The sequence below is a fragment of the Lepidochelys kempii genome, chromosome 3, assembly GCF_965140265.1.
Source record: "Lepidochelys kempii isolate rLepKem1 chromosome 3, rLepKem1.hap2, whole genome shotgun sequence".
Classification (NCBI taxonomy): Eukaryota; Metazoa; Chordata; order Testudines; family Cheloniidae; genus Lepidochelys; species Lepidochelys kempii.
Window position 1 is genome coordinate 57,791,330 of NC_133258.1, and position 19,380 is coordinate 57,810,709.

Below are 19,380 nucleotides of genomic sequence, written 5' to 3' on the forward strand. Positions count from 1 at the left end.
TAGATCAAAATGTATTAGGCTGGGAGGATTGGGGAACTGTTTCTATGATATTCCATTAATTGATGCATTAAAATTAGTATTTATAGTTAAAATTTCCAATGTTTCAGCATGAAGCACAGCCGTACTTTTGCCTTGAACCTGAATTTCTATGAAATCTCTAATTTTCTAAGTACCTAACAATCACTGAAATCATTTTAATAGAAAATGTCGGGCATTGTCACAGGAATTTGGCGTGTGTTGAATACAAAGTAGTAGAAACAGTGCTTTTTACCTGAATTCCTCTTATTGATTTGTGAAAATGGAATGACAAACAGATGCAAGACCTAAAGACTTTAGGATATTATGAACAGATAAATGGATAATGAATATGTAAAAGAACAACTCACAAGGAAACAAGTAAGGCTTTATACTGTAAAGAATTGAATTAAAGAAGGGTGTCACTCGTGCGGTCTACACCTGGGTGTGCACCTGAGAGCTAGGAACAGTGAGCAAGCACTGCCCAAACCCATGTGGCATAGCAACCAATAGGATTCATTGGTTGGATCTAATCATAACAGACTGGTGTCAATGCAGTTATGGGGGTGGAGCCATATTGTAACAGTTGGAACCTTTACACTTTTCTTTGTCAAAGTGTTGCACGTGGCTGATCCAAAAGGGTCAAGGAGGATGTGGGGCATATTTGCCACTTATCCCTAAAGCAGTCAGCTGTAAAGGAGAAGTGCAGAGTGCACCCCCTTAAAGGGGAGATGCAGTAGCTGTTATCCTCTGGAACTCTGGAAGCCTTTGGATTGTTTGAGGCACAATGCCTCCCAGATTTTCAGAGATGGGGCAGCGCAGCATTCAGGGGGCAATGCATTAATGACACAATTTTATGTCATTCTGAAAACAAGAACTATTAATTGTAGGACTCAATCCTGTACTCATCGCTCAGGAATCAGTAGAGCAGGGGTTTACAAACTTCATTGCACTGCACCACCCATTCTGACAACAAAAATTACTACAGGACCCCAGGAGGGGGGACTGAAGCCTGAGTCCACCAAGTCCTGCCACCCTGGGTGCGAGGGAGCAAAGCCAAATTCCCACTGCCCCAAGCCCAGGGGCCAAAGCCCAAGGTCATCAGCCCCAGGCAGGGGGCCTGTAACCTGAGCCCTGCTGCCTAGGGCTGAAGCCCTCGGGCTGTATTTGGGCTTTGGCCCTAGGCCCTAGCAAGTCTAAGCCAGCCCTGGCAACCCCACTAAAATGGGGCCATGATTCGCTTTGGGATCTTGATCCACAGTTTGAGAACCACTGCTAGAGTTTTACCTGACAAGGGGTGCAGGGCATGGTCCTGGAACCAAGATAAACTGTTATGTTCTTCTTTTAATTGAGTGAGCAAACATTTCAACTTCCCATAAACTGTGAATCATAAAGCACTATTATTATTTTATTTGCATTACGCTAGCACCTAGCCATTATTATTTGGATGATGCCATTTATGTGTCATAGAAGTTTTACAGGTTACCAAACTAAAATTGCAGAAGCTGATGCAAAGTCATCAGGAATCGAAGATGTGAGAAAAATTAGTTCTTTCTTTTTCTGGTAGCTTGAAAATAATAAATACATTTGTTTTCAAGACTTTCTGGACCAGAGCTGGTGTAAATTGGCATAGCTCCATCTGACCCACTGGAGTTAAGCTGATTTACACCAACTGAGAATCTGGCTCTATGTGTTTCCATTAATATAGAGATGCTGGTTTTATCTGATGTTTATATTAACGTTTATTTCACCGAACTGTTTTGATAGATTCTGGTTCACTTTCTAAGTTCCTGAAAACCATTGGTACAGAGACCCCAATCTACAATGAGCTCTGTACAAACAGGGCCTATACCCATTAGAAGCTCCGTTGCAAATAATATCTTAGTTTAGTGCTCTACATAAGATTATGAAACTTTATTTTAAGTACAGAAAATATAAGTAAAATAAGAGAAGAGCTATTGTTTTGTATGCAGATCTCTTGTATGCAATAGCTAGTGTAACTAATTAACCATGACTCTCTTATGACTGGGAAAAATAACCCAGAATTTACAATATCAGCATTTTTTCTTTACTTAAATACCATCTGATTCTGTAAAATAATGGTCTGGAACCAAGGGAACCTGATGGCCACAGCAGGTATGCAGCAAATTAACCCAAGGTTATTTAGAGTTTTAATGAATAATTATATTAATTAATGCAGAAATTAAAATAGTTTTTAGCCATTTGAATGTTATATTAAGGGAAATTTCTTATCACAGAAAAGCGTCTGAGAAGCATGCTAATTTAATAACAAAGTACAGTTTGAATCCTAATTAGAGAGAGGAAAACAAACTAACTAAAAGCACTAACAATATCTGTTACCCTGTTTGAGTTGTTACCCTGTTTGAGTTCATTAATTATCAGCCCAGTTTACTGAAGCCCTATAAAACCTTTTGTTAATTTCATATTTGATCTGCTTTCCTGGGCCAGATACATTATATATGCGCAAGGGCTGCAAGACTGAAACACACATTCTTATCTCCTACTGATGTTAATGGGAATTTTGAATGTAAAAAAATGTCAGTTCAGATGGAGCTGATACTATTGTGTCCTGTTGAGCAGAATTAATAGCATTCCAGGAAGTAGTGAAGACTTTTTTCCCACTCAAATGATCTGTTTTATCAATTACTGGGGAAAACTTGGGCTTGGTTACTCACCCCCTCTACAAAAGGCTACCATTCGTAGTGTATATGTAGTCACGGGTGAAGTCTACCCTGATGAGTTCCTTAAAGAGGCCAGATTAAAGAACAGTGTGGTCTTATTCTGATTTACGTGTCTGTGTGTGTTGCTTAGAATGACATATTTACAATACCTTTTAAAATGATATGAAGTCACTATAAGGAATCCAATAACTGTCCAAATTATTATGTATATTTCCAGTTATGTTTGGTCCTTGTGTCTCCATCACTGAGGGACAAAACAAAAAACCAACAATATTCAAAGTATTTAAAAGTCTGGATTTTGTTCTCATTTTTGTAGTAAGTAGGAATTTTCTGTAGGCTCATAGCTTCACCTGCTTTCATATATAAAATAAAAATCCTGAATTTGATTTGTTTTACACAGGAGTAACTCCATTGACCTCAGGGAAGTTAATCTAGGCTCACACTGGTGTAAGGAAAATCAGAACCAGGTGAATGGTGTCTAAGTAGATGAGCAGCCACACATAAAAAACATTTAGTAAAGTATCCATATGAGTCTGATCCTGCTCTCTCTTGCCAAAAGTACAATTAACGTCAATGGTTTGGGAGGAGTAAGGGCAGTGTAACTGGGTCCCAGAAGTCCTGCCTAGACATCAGTAGGACAGAAAATGGAAATGGAAATCTGAACTTCTATCTCCAACTCCCTCAGTTGCTCCCTTGGTATTGAAGTACCTGTAGCGTTTAAAGTCTTCCAGTGGTTTGAGGCATCTAGCAGTAGTAGCTCGTGCCAACTGTAATAACTGGCACAAGCACTGGGTTTCATTCTTGACTCTGATTTTCCTGTCCTGTGGTCTAATACAAAATTTCAAATTTATTCAAGTGTAGCTTATGACCTGTGAGCTTCTTATACCCTTTAAATGATGATTTTTAAAAAAATCTCATATAGAAATTGTTATAAATATAAAGGGAAGGGTAACCACCTTTCTGTGTACAGTGCTATAAGATCCCTCCTGGCCAGAGGCACCATCCTGTTACCTGTAAAGGCTTAAGAAGCTCAGCTAACCTGGCGGGTACCTGACCCAAAGGACCAATAAGGGGACAAGATACTTTCAAATCTTGGAGCGGGGGAGGAGGCTTTTGTTTGTGTTCTTTGTTTACATGTTGTTCTCTCTTGGGACTGAGAGAGGCCAGACAGAAATCCGTCTTCTCCCACCCATCCTAATCCAAGTCTCCAATATTGCAACCCGTATAGGTAAGCCAGGCAAGGTGGATTAGTGTATCTTTTGTTTTATGTGAATTTTCCCTGTGTTAAGAGGGAGGTTTATTCCTGTTTTCTGTAACTTTAAGGTTTTACCCAGAGGGGGATCTTCTGTGTTTTGAATCCCTGTAAAGTATTTTCCATCCTGATTTTACAGAGATGATTTTTACCTTTCTTTTTTTTAAATAAAATCCTTCTTTTAAGAATCTGACTGATTTTTCCATTATTCCAAGATCCAGGGGTTTGGGTCTTTGACGATTTTGTAACAAATTGGTTAGGATATTATTCTCAAGCCTCCTCAGGAAAGGGGGTGTGTAGGGCTTGGAGGGATATTTTGGGGGAAGACATCTCCAAGTGGTCTCTTTTCCTGTTCTTTGTTTAAAACGCTTGGTGGTGGCAGCATACTGTTCAAGGACAAGACAAAGTTTGTACCTTGGGGAAGTTTTTAATCTAAGGTGGTAAGAATAAGCTTAGGGGGTCTTTCATGAGGGTCCCCACATCTGTATCCTAGAGTTCAGAGTGGGGAAGGAACCCTGACAGAAATATAGGTTGAAAAATATGACTCTTCAAGTCATTTAGCTAAAGCAATGGCCACTGGAGACCTGATCCTGCAAGGTAATAGGATCATTTGCCAAGTGGTCGCATTTAAAATTTATTTTATTTGTGAAAAATTCTACTGGCTTGAGAGAGATTCTCTATACTTAAACGGGCAATACTGCTAGAAATGGTGATATGTCTCAGAATAAAACTGAGGTGTTTCAATCTACGTATCCAATCTAAAAAAATTCATACTTTTGCGAAGAATGTCTGAAAGCAAATTCTTTATCTCTTTTACTCTCTTGACTTAAATATGCCCAAATGGACTTTTTTTCTTCAAAATGTGTGTGTGAAAGAGAGAAAGTGTGCTTTCTGACAGAAAAGACCTTGTACCACAGGACACCTTGAATCACATACAAGATTTCAAGTCACAATGAATTCCCTTACCACCCTCCCACCCACTTACTATAGCTACGAAAACACTGAGAACAGGAATTCCTAATGGTAATATTGTAAATGAACTCTAAACAAAACGGGCAGTAATAGACACCAGTGTGAAGTTACATAAAGTTTAATACACTTTATCTCATTCATTATATCAGCAATATATGCTGTGAGTTTCAGCCAAATGGTTAATGCTGTAAAATAATACTTCTGTATAGTATTCATGAATGAATTTCATTCTTGCCTATTCTAGCTCAGAAGCATTAGTGGGGCCTGGACCATGAAGGAGAGCATCTTTCTATGTGTATGAATCAGATTCAGTACATGAGATGAAGAGATTATGACAGTTTCAGCGTGCTTCCCATGCATATACATACCCCGTTTGCCATACAAACTAGTTTTGTAGTAATTCGTTCAAAATGTGACTAGATTTTAACAAGCAAGAGATTTTTAAGGGAATCAAGACAGTGACTGGAGATCTACCTTCCACCACTCCCAAAGAAAAAGTAAACTTCACCAAGGAAATCAAGTGTAAAATGACTAGATCCCTTCCATGAACACACAAAAAGTTGGAAACCTCATCTGACCATATATAAGCCAGATTTAGCCATTTACAATATAAAAGTGGTAACTAAATAACTAAAATACTATTTCTCTAGTTTTTCCAACCAGATTGTATTTCCTCTTTTCATTCTTGGCCAACAGGGAATTGACCCATAGGGAATCTGCCACATGCTAAACCACTATTGAGAATTACTAGAAAAAGGAAGTATTTTGCAATATAGTTAATGAATTGATTAAGCAAGAAAATTAATAAGGAACATAAATACACTAGAGTACTGTGCAGTAATTCTGTCCATAGACTTACCTTAGTGCTTGCTGAAATAGCGTAATTAATCCCACTAACCTATCGTGTTAATTGTTCTTTGGATTTTCTTTAAAACAAAGCAATGCTAGGCCTTTTCTGTTACTGTGTTATGGATAAGGACATCTCATCTTAGGTTTATATGTGATTTATGAATTTAAATACAAGGATTTACAAAGGTGAAAAAGGAAGCTTCCAGAGGGGCTTATAAGTACAGTTTAATAAATGTGATAAATTTAAATCAAGCTGACACATCATTTTAGGAAGGGTTTGCATGTTTGGAAAAAGCTGTACGTAAGGATAGGCAAACACAGTACAGAATATATGAATATAAGGCCATTAATTATAAGTTAAGTCGGCATTATTACACACCACAAAACTATGTATGCCATTAGTTCATGTAAATGAGTCCCTGAGCTAACCACAGGTGCTGTCTGCAACTGACTTGCTTTCAGGAGTTTTAGGCTTTTACTGTGTAAAAAAAAAAGAAAAGAAAAACCAAAAACATATGAATGATTCCTGGAAAAAAATCAAAGGTGGGTCAACCCTTTTCCTGCAAATATTCCTCTGTTTAATTTATTTGTAATGCTTACTTACTGGTACCATGCTAGTCCTTATCCTGTAAAGATAACAAATTAATTGGTTGACATAGAACAGCTTTATTCTGGACAGAGAAATGTTGTCACCTGTCAAATAAAATATAATTTTCGTCCTTCATTTCTTGATAAACTGCTTAATAAGTTCCATCAAGTACTTTTCTCTTCCATTTGCAAGTTACCCAAACTCTCATTTAATCATTTTAAAACCAGTATACCATATCAATGACATTTTGGGAGTAAATCTAAATGAAGATTATAATACCATGCCTGTATTCAATGCACTATTTCACATCATGTCTTTGAATTCCAATCACTTTAAGAAATAGTGAGCTAAATTCTATTTAGTTAAACTGCTGTAACTCCATTGACTTCACTGATTTTACTGAAAGCAGAATTTGGCCTGCCGTATGTGCCGCAAATATAGATTGAAACTTTTGAAATGTGTAGACCAGGGATCGGCAACCTTTGGCACCCGGCCCGTCAGGGATATCTGCTGGTGGGCTGGGACGGTTTGTTTACCTGCAGCGTCTGCAGGTTCGGCCGATTGCAGCTCTCACTGGCCGCGGTTTGCCATTCCAGGCCCATTGGGGCTGCGGGAAGCATTGTGGGCCGAGGGATGTGTTGGCCGCCGCTTCCAGCAGCCCCCACTAGCCTGGAACGGTGAACCGCGGCCAGTGGGAACTGTGATTGGCCGAACCTGCGGACGCTACAGGTAAACAAACCATCCCGGCCCACCAGCGGATATCCCTTATGAGTCGCATGCCAAAGGTTGCCAATCCCTGGTGTAGACAATTGAAAGACAATTTCAACTTGAAAGTAAAGAAAACAAGGCCAGATTTTCAAAGGTTTTACACACACAGTTTTATGTGAAAAACTTACACACAATTTGCGCGTACATTTACTGGGACACAAACTGTATATGCCATTGGCCAGTTATGGTCACTTCTCTTACCTGACTTTAATGAGAGCAGGAACCAGCCCTAAATCAGACGGACAATACTGCTAACACATGCTGCACCAGATGAGCACATGGGGGTTTTATCTCAGACTGGTACAGAATAAAACAGTGTTTCCTGAATTCCTATGTGTGGCCTAAATTATTTCACATGCATATCATTACCATGAAGTAAAATGAGAATGTACCTGCCAGAATACTAAGCTTTCAAAATAAGAGCCCAGTTTTGAATATGTATATTATTGAGTAACTTGTAAAATCACCTGGGGCCTGATTGTGGAACTTTGAAAGTCACTGAGAGTTTTGCCATTGACATTTATGGTGCAGGACTGGACACTTAATTCTTTCACATTAAATAGCTGACTTTAGAAGATATTTAGTGATGCACAGATAAGGACCGTGCCCTTAATAGGGACACTTTTGGGTGTTTGTATTTACTGTATGGACATGCAAGTCCTAGTATTTTGATGCCCTACAGAACCAGTTTGGTTTGATTCAGGAAAAGGAATACAGTTGCATTAGATGAATTGACTCGTCAGGCATAATTGTCAAGTATTTCTTGCTATTTTGTTTCTGGAGCCTGCAACAGACATGTCTATTATTTTCCCTTTCCAGGAGTTTGTCATGATTGTTGTGTTTGGTTTGGAATATATCATTCGTATCTGGTCAGCTGGCTGCTGTTGTCGCTACCGAGGATGGCAAGGAAGATTGCGATTTGCGAGGAAACCATTCTGTGTAATAGGTGAGTTTCCCAATTAATTTCAATGTAAATTCCAAAAGTTACAACCTAGACATCACAGGTTGGCTGATTTCTTGCACACATAATAACAGATTCAGTTTATTTACTTGATTTTACTGTAATTCTTTAAAAAAATGTCTGATTTGGAACCAACATGTTGGTGCAATAGTGAACCTGTGTAACAGCAGGATCTCAGCTTCATTACCCTCATCCTCTGACCTCCTTGTTCTCTCCAGTTGCTATTTGCACTCACTTGTTGCAACTCATTTCAAATTAGATTATAAACTCCTAGGGGCAGGAGACATATTGGCCTGTGTTTGTACAACACCTGGCACCAGGGGTCCCCAACCTAATTGCAGTAGCACCCAAAGGCCCCAATGCAAATAACAAATAATCTCACCAAAAAAGTCCTTCAGTTGCAGTGGGGCTGTAATGAGGGAAATATGAGTAGGTGGAATTCCCAAAAGAATCACTTTTGTTGAAGCTGTGATGTTTAGAATGCAAGAGCAGCCAATATTAGCCACGTTGCAGGTTCCTTACAAGTACACTGACCAAAGTAAGTATGGGTGTGTCAGGTAAAGGTTGATTGGGAGTGTATAGAGAAGGTCACAGTGGGTTTCGACCATTTTGCATTACTCAGAGGTGTATCATCTATAAAAGCATCATTATTAAGCACTTTACAATAAGTCCTATAATTATCAATTGTAGGGGCTTTTTCCCAATAAATACAGTAGAACTTTGAGTCCCATATCCGAACCATGGTTAGCCAGATCTAATGTGAAATTAGGGAACAACATGTCCCCTGAGGCTTACTGCACAGTTGGCTAAAGAGGAAAGCAGGGAGAGGAAGTTACCTGTTTCCCCAAGGCAACTGGCTGAAGAGGAGACAGAAGGGACTCGTGTGTAGAAACTCCACTCTCTCCTGTCTTTTCCAGGCAGCCTTCATTGGGGAAGCCAGCCCCTCAAACATTCCCTCTCCCTGAATTCAGCCATATGACTCCCCTGATTAATCAAACCCATGGGTATTTGCAGGTTTTTGGTACACTCAACTCTTTCTAATAATCAAGGTTCTACTGTACATAATTCAAGATAACAGAACCAGACAGTTCAGCACAGGTGGTTTATTAACGATAAAATAAGTCAAACATTTAAATAGCAGAAACATGTTTAACATCCCAGATTACTTGCTGCTGTCCTAGAACTCTTTGTTTGGAGATAGCCACAATTTGTTCAATCCAGCTTCAGTTTATCTTCAGTTTTCTTTCCTCCTACTGTGTGCAAGCCTTTTGCTGCTAATTAACTTCATTTTGGAGGTGTTAATTCCTTGCATAAAGTAAGTTAGTTAAGGGACACAGTCATGCTCAAAGTTACACATCCAAACCTGTGTTACTTACGAACCTGTCGATAATTAAAGAAGGCCAGATTATGGCCCATTCTGGGCACTAGCCGAAGGGAGTAAGAAGGGCATAAAGCACCCCATGTACCATAACGCAGCTTCCAGGACCTGGTGGGTAGCATGCTCCACAGTGCCGCTGTGTCCCCTCCTGCGTGCCAATGAGCAGGAAGGAGTGAGGAGTGAATACAGCTTTGACTCTGACCCCTGGCGGTGTATCTACACCAGTATATCAGGGAGCACATTCTGGCAGTCAGTCTCCCTTCTGGGCCATTCTAGGAGCAACACTGCAACATAGACTCCATTGCATGGGGCTAGGTCACAATCTAGACCAGAATTTTAAGCAATCGTTATATACTTTTCACTGTTTTCCCTGATTGTTTCTTGCTCTTCACTTGTTTCTAACTATTAAACTGGCCCCATTTGTTCCTATCTCTGCTTTTTCTCTTGGTCTATAGTATTCTCATGCTTCATGCCTCATGCTGCAGCATTTAAAAAATGAACTAATGGAAAAAAACGTAAGGAATGCCTTTCTATTTGTTAGCATTTGTAAAATGTTTTTCCTGGGTGGGGACTCTAAATGTTGGGCCTAAACTATCTGACAGTATTGCTTTAAATACTTAGCAATTTTCCTTTATGGGTTATTTTATTTTTACTTTTTGAACCACTTGAAAACTAGCATTCTTTTCTATTGTTTTTAATAGGTCTACTAATAATGGTGAGTCATATGGCTTTATTAGCTGAACTCCCCATTAAAGTCAAAGTAGAGTTCCTCTAAAATCCCATGACTAGATTTGGCTTTTTGTTTTTTAATCCTTATTTACAGTTCATTCATTCTACTTCCCATTTCAATGTAATAGTGATATCTTTACAGCCATGGTCTGTTTGCCCTTAATTTAACTTGCCTGTATATCCTCAGCAGATCTAACTACTTTTGCAGTCAAACACAATTACTTAGGTCATTGGCCTAAGAGGTAGAAATAATAAATGTTCAGATTACCAAAAAGGTCAAGTTCAGAGAGCCTTTCTTTTGTTTAGATTTCATTAATGACCTGTCAGTGTGTAGTACTCACAACCAAAGGCCAATACTTACAATAATGAGCCTATGATGTCAGTAAGTCTGACAAGTTAGTTTACAAACAACTCTGGGTGCTCCTTGGTAAGAAAAGATACATCAGTACATGTTGGCCTGCTTTGCACCCTATTCGCTGTCTCAGAGGATATGGGAAATATAATTGTGCTATTCATCCTGGCTATGTATTTTGTGTTAGATTGAGAACTGCCTGATATCCCTTATTTTACCTAATTACTACTTGGCCAGTGTATCTCATCCACAGAGCACACAAGCGCTGACCCGTGTACTAGGCATATCAATTTGAAGCTGGAATTTCAGGACTGCAAAGGATGTTGCCATATTGTGCTGTAGAGGCTCACAGCGGTGAAGGGATCAAGGCCTTCACTTCCTAGCTTTTCTTTATTGGGCCCCAATGACTGTTGATTTAATATATGATCTGTCCTAATTTTGACATATCTGTCCTTTATTTAGAAAAATGATCATTTGGATTCCAGTACTATTTATATGGGTCTTTAATTTATCCTCTTCACTAAGGCAGTCAGACTGGTCAGATTGTGTCACTGAAGCGCAGGGTTGTGTAGGAGGAAGTGCACAGCCATACAGGACTTGGAAGAGTTTCCAAAAAGCAGCATGCCTCAGGAGGGAGCAATGCTCTCTGAAATTCTCCAGTATGCAAAGCCATACTGGATCAGACCAAAGATCCATCTAGCCCAGTATCCTGTCTTCCAGTGGTGACCAATGGCAGGTGCTTCAGAGAGAATGAACAGAACAGATAATCATCAAGTGATCCACCCCCTGTTGCCTATTCCCAGCTTCTGGCAAACAGAGGCTAAGGACACCATCCCTGCCCATCCTGGCTAATAGCTATTGGTGGACCTATCCTCCATTAATTTATCTAGTTCTTCTTTGAACCCTGTTATAGTCTTGGCCTTCACAACACCTTCTGGCAAAGAATTCCACAGTTGTGTTGTGTGTGAAGAAATACTTCCTTTTGTTCATTTTAAACCTGCTGCCTATTAATTTCATTTGGTTGTGAGGAGTAAATAACACTTCCTTATTTACTTTCTCCACACTAGTCATGATTTTATAGATTTCTATCATACCTCCCTTAGTCGTCTCTTTTCCAAGCTGAAAAGTCCCAGTCTTATTAATCTCGCCTCATATGGAAGCTGTTCCATACCCCTGATCATTTTTTTTGGCCCTTTTCTGTACCTTTTTCAATTCCAATATATCTCTTTTTGAGATGGGGGACCAGATCTGCATGCAGTATTCAAGATGTGGGCATATCTAGGACACACTTACCCTAGGATGTTGCAGCCACAAAACAGAAAAATCTGAGCCACTGCAAAATTACAATTTTTCATTAAAAGTCAGAAGGAACAAATCTGTGTTTGTGCGGTATTTAGCACAATAGAGTTTTGTCCATGACTGGGGTTCGTAGGTGCTATTTCAATATTTAAAACAAGAAATGAGAATAATAACAAGAAACTATCAGTTCTGTTAGGCAATTCATTGACATCCCAAAACAAAAAGTGCACTTGAATGGCAAAAATACACTTCTTCCTTTAAAAAGGCATTGGCTTTGTAGCTAGCATAGGGAAGGATGGTGTAGTTATTAGAGCTGGGTGAAATGTTTTTTGGAAAAATGGTTTACTTGTTGAAAAATGCAGTTTCAGTCAATCCAAAACTATTTGCAAATTTGATCCTATAAATTTCATCTGGGAAAAACTTTTCCAGGGCCAGATTCAGAGTGTGAGCATCCCCATCTCTCCCTATAACCTTTAGCACAGAGATTAAGGCACCTGGGATGTGGAAGACCCAGGGTTTGAATCCCCATTCTGGAACAGGAACTTGAACACAGATCTACTCCTCCCATATGAGCATCCCCACCACTAGCCTATAGGGTATTCAGGCGGGGTGGAGGGGGGGTTGCTCTCAGTCTCTCTTGTTGAAACCATTGCACTTTGAGTAAATAATAGAGCAGAGACTTGAACTCAGCCTCCACCCTTCCAGGCAGTGCCCTAACCACCAGGGTGCAGGCTATTCTGCATTCAGTCTCTCCTGTTGCAGCTGTTCTAATCTGAATAAACAGCCAAACATTCATTGTGTCAAAGAGAGAGCGTGAGAACAACTCTCCAGCTTGGTGATTAAGGCACTCACCTGGGAGGTAGAAAACATGGATTCAAATCTTTTCTCTGCCTGATTCAGAGTAGTCATTTGAATCTACATCTACCTCATCTTGAAAAATCAATTATTTGCCCATCTCTGATAGTTATCCATTGTGACAGGGGGAGGAGGACTTGGGGGTTCTGTTTTAGGTGGAGCTGGGATATCCAGGAAGAAATGTGCCAGAGGCGGCTTCAGAGACAAACTGGAGGGATGGATTTATGACTCGCGAGTATAAAGATGATAGCTGAAGCCATGACAGCTGATGAGGTCACCCAGGTCTGGAGAGAACAAAGGAAGGGACATGTCCCTTTTGATTCAGGCTGAAAAGGAGGAGAGAGAAGAAAGTAGAACTGCCCAGGAAGAGGACACTAAAGGAGCACTATGAGAGGTAGGAGATCGAGTTGAGTAATTGTTCCTGAAAGTCCAGTGAGGACAATCAATGAGGATGGCAAAGTGTATTGTTTCAAAACAGCAGACAGAAAGAGGAGAATGAAGAAGTCACACTTGGATTTGTTCAGGAAGAGATGACTGGTGACTTTCATTAATGCAATTTGAGTGGAGTGAAGTAGGGGAAAGCCAGATTGAAAAGACTCCAGGAGTCAGCAATGTAGAAGCCACAATCGTGGGACTAGGCAACATGCTCAAGGAACTTGGAAGTCAATGGGAGGAGAAAGATTAGACAGTAGCTGATAAGGCAGGAGGGACTGAGAAAAGATTTTTTAGCATAGGGCGGAGGCATATCTGAAGAGAGAGGCAAAGGAATCAGAGGAGAGACAGAAAGTGATTACAGATGCATGAGAGAAGAAAAAGAATGGCATGGGGGAGGTCAAGAGGTGACAGCAGATGAAAAAGAAAAGTGAATAGATAATTATCGTAATTATTTCAACATTTTCCTTTCCGGCCCTAGTACCCCCAGTTCATACATAACAATCTCAATCAGCACCTTATCATAGCAAATACAGATACACTGTGAAATTGTCTCTAAATTCAGAAAAAATATTTGTTAAGGGATTGTGCAAGTGGCATGTCTACAGAAAAGTTTAATAGTTTAAAAGTGAAATAAAAACTGTGATCGATATGATATTTCCTGCACATCTACAATTGATCCAGCCATTTCCCTTCTTCTGGGAGACAGGATTAGCTAGGAATGTCAGATCTTGAATACCACCTCACATATTAGAGGGTTAGAATGGAAAACCCTCATACATCCACATTATTATTTTTAAAGAACTTTCATGGACATCTTACAGAAACACATGGCTATAAAGCCGCTCTGATACTGGGGTGTTTTAATTATTGGTCTAGCCATCACTGCTCTTAGAATCTGTCTCCTGTGTTTGTGGTCATTTGCTTCTGTGTTTGAGGTGTGAAAATTATGTGTTCCATCACAGTGTAACCATAGTCACATATATCACTTGATTACATGGAGTGAGGAACAAGAAATTAATCACCCAAACTTATGGCCAAAGTCAGAGATCTGCCTTCTACAATTTCCCAAACTTCTTGAGTTTCCACCAGTTTTCCTTCATTTCTTGGCCTTCCAGTGTGCCTAGTCCCATGAAATACTACCCTCTCCTAACTAGAGAAGCTACCATCTTATCAATGGATACTTTTGTAAGGACATTATTTATCCTTTAAATCTGCAATGCTCCTTCTAACCAGAGGTACCAGTAAAGTATTAATGGTCTGATGGATGCACCAGTAGCAAACATACAAGCTATCTAGATCAGCTCCCACTTTGGTTTGGTGTTTGTCCTGATTTCCCAAGTCTGCTGAAGTATGTCTGCAGTTGCTGGCACGGTAGTGTGACACAACTCACTGTGTTTGTAACCAGAATGAACTGGTTACTGAAAAGGGCCTTTCTGTAGCATGAGAAGACAGCAAAGAGCTGACTACCCCAGCCAAACATCTTTCTCCTTCTTTTTTTTACTCTTCAATAAATCCATATTGACCAGATAACTCAGGCAAAGGTGTTCAGAGGTGGTCCCTCATCTCCTTCCTTTCCCAGACCCTGAGAAGTCTGTCCTGTGAGCATTACCATCTTTTGCTTTTCTGGAGTCTTATTACAGGCTGAAGTAGCTGGAAAACTGCTCCATGTTAGATCTTGTAAAAAATTAATCAAAGCCATGAATAAAAGGCACCACTAACAAACTTATCATTAGGTTCTAGTTAAGACTTTTGCTTTTGTGCTTTATTATGATGTCACCACCATCTCTCAGTAAATTGTTGCATACAGCAGGGAGAAAATTTAATTCTTGAACTTGTGTTATACCAATAAAATAAAAAATAGCAGGATCTTATTAAAGGGAATAAGGCAAAATGCCACATTTATTGTGAATGCAGAAAGAATCATAGTAAGCAGTTAGTTATAGCTATAACATTCCGTTCAATTTCATATTTATTCACACATTCATTCATACGCACACACACACAGGTTCTACAAAGTTGTTATCATAGTTACCAGCCTTAGAGTTGCTCATACCAAGCCACTGGCCAGGTAACCTGGACACGAGGAGGGAGCAGGGCCTTGTCAGATGCACATCTGATGCTCCTGGAAGTTGGTTTGCAGAATCAGACCGCAAAGTTCTCAGTTTCTAGAGTCCATTTTTATAGGAATTTCTTCCTATGCCAGTCTATGGGAATTGCTTTATCATGCTATTGCTGAATCAATCAGCAAATGGCACGTTCCTGACAGCTCCGTGCTGCCAGATGTTATCTTGTTCTTCGGTTCTCCCACCCTTGAGGCTGTTGGGTGGATTCCAGTCTGCCCTCCGGGGGGTCCTCTGGTTGTTTCCACTTGACGCCTTCTTCGGCTGATCGACACTGGATTCCCTGATCATTCATTTATTATAAGCATCCATCCACATACATCCTCTATCTCTATTTTAATCACAATTGTTAACAAAGCGAGATGAATACAACGAAAGAGCGGGGAGTCTCTGTGTGAGTTGTTGTTGTTACAAAGTATTGCTTTGAGAACAGACTCTGTCGTAGGATGTACTAACACAATTAGCAGCTTGCAAGTTTCACACAGAGGGGGAGAGAAACAGTAAAAATAAAAGACCAAAAACCAAGAGACCTTTTAGTTAGTAATACCCTGGAATTTAAACTATGGGGAATCAAACTCATTTGTGATTTTAATACAGAACTTCTTTAATATGATCCAGCATAACACTTGCATACACAAAAGCAATACTTAATGTACATGTAAGTGTACTGTTCATATTAACTGACTGTCTACAAATTCAGTGTATACTCTCATATAATTTTTGTACAGAACTCTCATTATAGTGCTCCTTCTAAAGCTGAATGATAGTTTAGGCTTTTAGTTGGTTACCAATAAAGTTTTTAAGTTTGTAGGCTATCTTACTACCCTCCCAGTTCGCAAGGTGTCTTCTTTCTACTGATGGCGAGAGTCAGGGAATTGTGCATCGGGCAAGTTAATTATATTCTGGCATCCTTTGCATCAACTGTGTGTTACTAGCCACTGAGCTTCCTCCCCAGCCGTCACCAGTGTCTCTAACAGCCCCTGAACCTGGAGTTGCAGTGTGTGATCTCTCTAGCTCTGCCTTGAAGGACAGTTGTTCCTCAGTAGTTCTTATGAAACTATGGTTGTGGTAGTAGAGTTTTCCATTGAATCTGAATGCCCCAACCTTGTGCAAAGTCCAGATTCGAATGTGGGTTTTCAGCCCCTTGTTTGGGAATGTTTTGACCTAATGTTTTGTTTTGAGCCCACTGTGACAGAATATACTCCTGTATTCACACCCTACACACTATTGTAATAATCTTTATACAAAGGATGCCTTGTAAGGTATCATTTCAAAACTCATAATTTGCTGGACAGTATTGTCCTGATAAAATATGTATGGTAACATTGTATGTGAAGTTATAAGAGTGCCCTGTATGGTGTATGTTCCAAACCCCACAGCCCTGCCCCAACAGAAGGCAAACAGGGCTGTCCTAATCAAAGGGGGGTGTGCTCTGCTTAATTTGCATTTAAGCATTAAACAGAGGCATCAAGCAGGAAGGGAAGATAAAGAGAGTTCATGCTTTCTGATGGTGTATTTCTCCAGTCGGGTAATGCTTTTCATGCATCTCTGTTAGTCCATTAGTAGTTTCCTTATAGCTGCTCCTACTTTATCACGAGACTAGCTATAGTACAATGAAAGTTATACAAGTTCAAATTCTGCTGATGTTTCAACTGTGCAGATTCCCAACAGGGAAACTTAAGTCCATTCTCCATAATCCATCTCTTGGATGTCATTCTTGGCAAACCTTGCTTTGGAACATTCAGTGATAGCAGTGGCTATTGTGTGTTACAGGATCTATTTCTCATTAATCAAAGTAGTAATTACCATCACAGAATATTTTTGTCAGCCCACTATAAACAAATCTACATCTAGGTTGTTGCAAGGTTGGTTGGGGGTTTAATTTATTTATGAAATGATATGTTATGTGCCCATCACCATAGTATTTAGGCACATTACATAGATTAAATGCAACTAGACAGTAAATCTACTGCCCTCAATAAACAGCATAAATAACCCCTTTCCTGTACTCCCTGAACTATAAAGAACCTAATTATGGTCCATAGTTAAGTATATGCTTAACCTAAGTGATGTGCCTTGCATTACATTCTAAAGGTTGGCAAAGTGGAGGTCTGGAAGGATCAATCTTCACAGTTGGGGCCCAGCTGCTAAAAATGCCCTGTTATAAACTTCAGTCAAACACATTCAGAGCCAAACCCTGTTCGCCTTACTCCAGAGAATAGTCTAATTATAGCCAACCAGATTACTCACTTGAGCAAAATTAACAGGATTTGTCCATTAGTGACTGTTAGAGAAAGTGCCTCAGAAGATCTCAGTTGGCACAGTGAGGGGCAGAGGAAGAGTTATGTTTTTTTAAGGTAAATAGGTCCCAAACCCTGTAGGGCTTTTTTCACAAATGATTAGTGGCATCTCTTCATGTCTGGCAGTCCTGACAGAACAATTCTTTGGAGTGTGTGAAGCAGCTACCTAGTCAGCAGGTAGCGGGCCTACTGGCAGACTAAGGGCCTGCTTACTGTGTGTTAATAAGGATGACAAAGTCTGGTCCTCTATTTTATGAAGCTACTTACCCACCATTCAAAGGAAATCTGCTTGATTGATACACTCCAGTTCCTGGTTACATCTTTTTGGCATAAGCTGAGATATCAGTAGTCACTTCTTTTTGGTGATCTGATTCTGCTCTGTGTATGTTCTTATAGCAGCCTCATCACCACAGTATCTCAGCACCTTCCAGTAGTGCATTAAGTGATGTGATTAACATCTGTCACATGTGGTTCATTTTCCCTCTCTCATTCTCTCTCTGGGGAAAATTTTTCGTGTCATGTTTTGTTTTGGTAGAGTTACTGAGTGTTTATATTAGAGCAGGCAAGGTTGAAGAAGTACACTTTGCACTTTAAGTGGGAGGTGGTGAGGTTTGTAGTGGTAGTTAGCACCTGTGGAAGTTTGTTCCACTCTAGGACTGGCCTCCAAGAAAGCATTGTTTCCTGCACAGATGAGGTTTACCCTTGTGGTAGAAAGTTCTATTGCGCCTGAGGAGTGGAGGTGTTGGGATTAGGACCAGGGTCAGAGTATTAGGTGATCTTTTACATATGCTGGGACCAGACCTTTGAGCACCTGAAAGATATTCAATGGGAAGCCAATGGACAGAGCAGAGGACAGGTATGCAATAGAAAGTCCATGATGAATGTCAGAGATCCTTTTCTGCATTGTCTATCCAAGTGATATTTTTAATTACTTTCTTTGAAGGCCTTTGGGAGCTAATAACAGAAACTATTGAAGATCATTTCCAAAGCATCATGTACTGTGTCCACACGTGTGGTCTCATACCAGATTATATCAGTCAGGCTTGGTACGTGCAAAAACAAAGCTAGACATTCTTTACACATTTGAGCATAGATTTTCCTTTGCTAGAAAAAGTGTCCTAAAGTCAAATGCCACAGGCTGGCCGTTTAGCAGTCTGGAGACTCTTAATCCATATTCACCCTGTAATTGAGTTACAGATTCCATTCCCATCATATTTTAGGGCTGGATGTTTGGTCACTAACCTTTGAAACTCTTTGAAAACATTTTGATGCTAGAATTCCCAGTAGCATCCCTGAGCCTTCAACACATCAAGAGGTTCATTGACCTTGCAGAAGAGGTGATAGGAATTGGACAGATAGTCGACAGCCCTGAGGAATACTGTACACTTTGTGCACTTTTTAGACAGGGCATGTCCAAAATTGCTAAAATGTTTTTAGGGACTGGCTCTAAACCTTCTGCTATTAGTGGTCTCCAGTATATGAAATTGCTAACAGAATCGGCCTCTGTTCCTCTCCCTCCCTCCTACCTTCCTTTATTCAATCTGAGATTTACATACTCTGCTCTGTTGGGCTGTGTTATCGGATTACAATCATGATCTCTGTTGAAATTCATAAGATATTTCCATACCCCAACCTAAATAGTCATTGACAATAGCATCCGCCCCTTACAGAACATTTAGGATTTAATGTTTATGTTTTAGTCACTCATCTAGAGCATGATTATGCCAAATATGTCAACAGAATGGAGTCTACGAAGTAGTAAAATAGCTCCTACCTCAAAATAATTGTCAGTCCCATTTTAGCT

At 39.9% G+C, this 19,380-nt stretch overlaps 1 protein-coding gene and 1 pseudogene across 1 annotated transcript in view; one reads left to right on the top strand and one right to left on the bottom strand.

Annotated features, from left to right (window-relative positions):
* Nucleotides 1-19,380, top strand: part of KCNQ5 (potassium voltage-gated channel subfamily Q member 5) — a 531,067-nt gene that overhangs the window by 407,543 nt on the left and 104,144 nt on the right. Inside the window, exon 3 of the mRNA XM_073336454.1 lies at nucleotides 7,967-8,093. Within this exon, the coding sequence (XP_073192555.1) occupies nucleotides 7,967-8,093 (127 nt within the window). The remainder of the gene's footprint in view (nucleotides 1-7,966; nucleotides 8,094-19,380) is intronic.
* Nucleotides 14,071-14,636, bottom strand: LOC140908201 (mpv17-like protein 2 pseudogene; annotated as a pseudogene).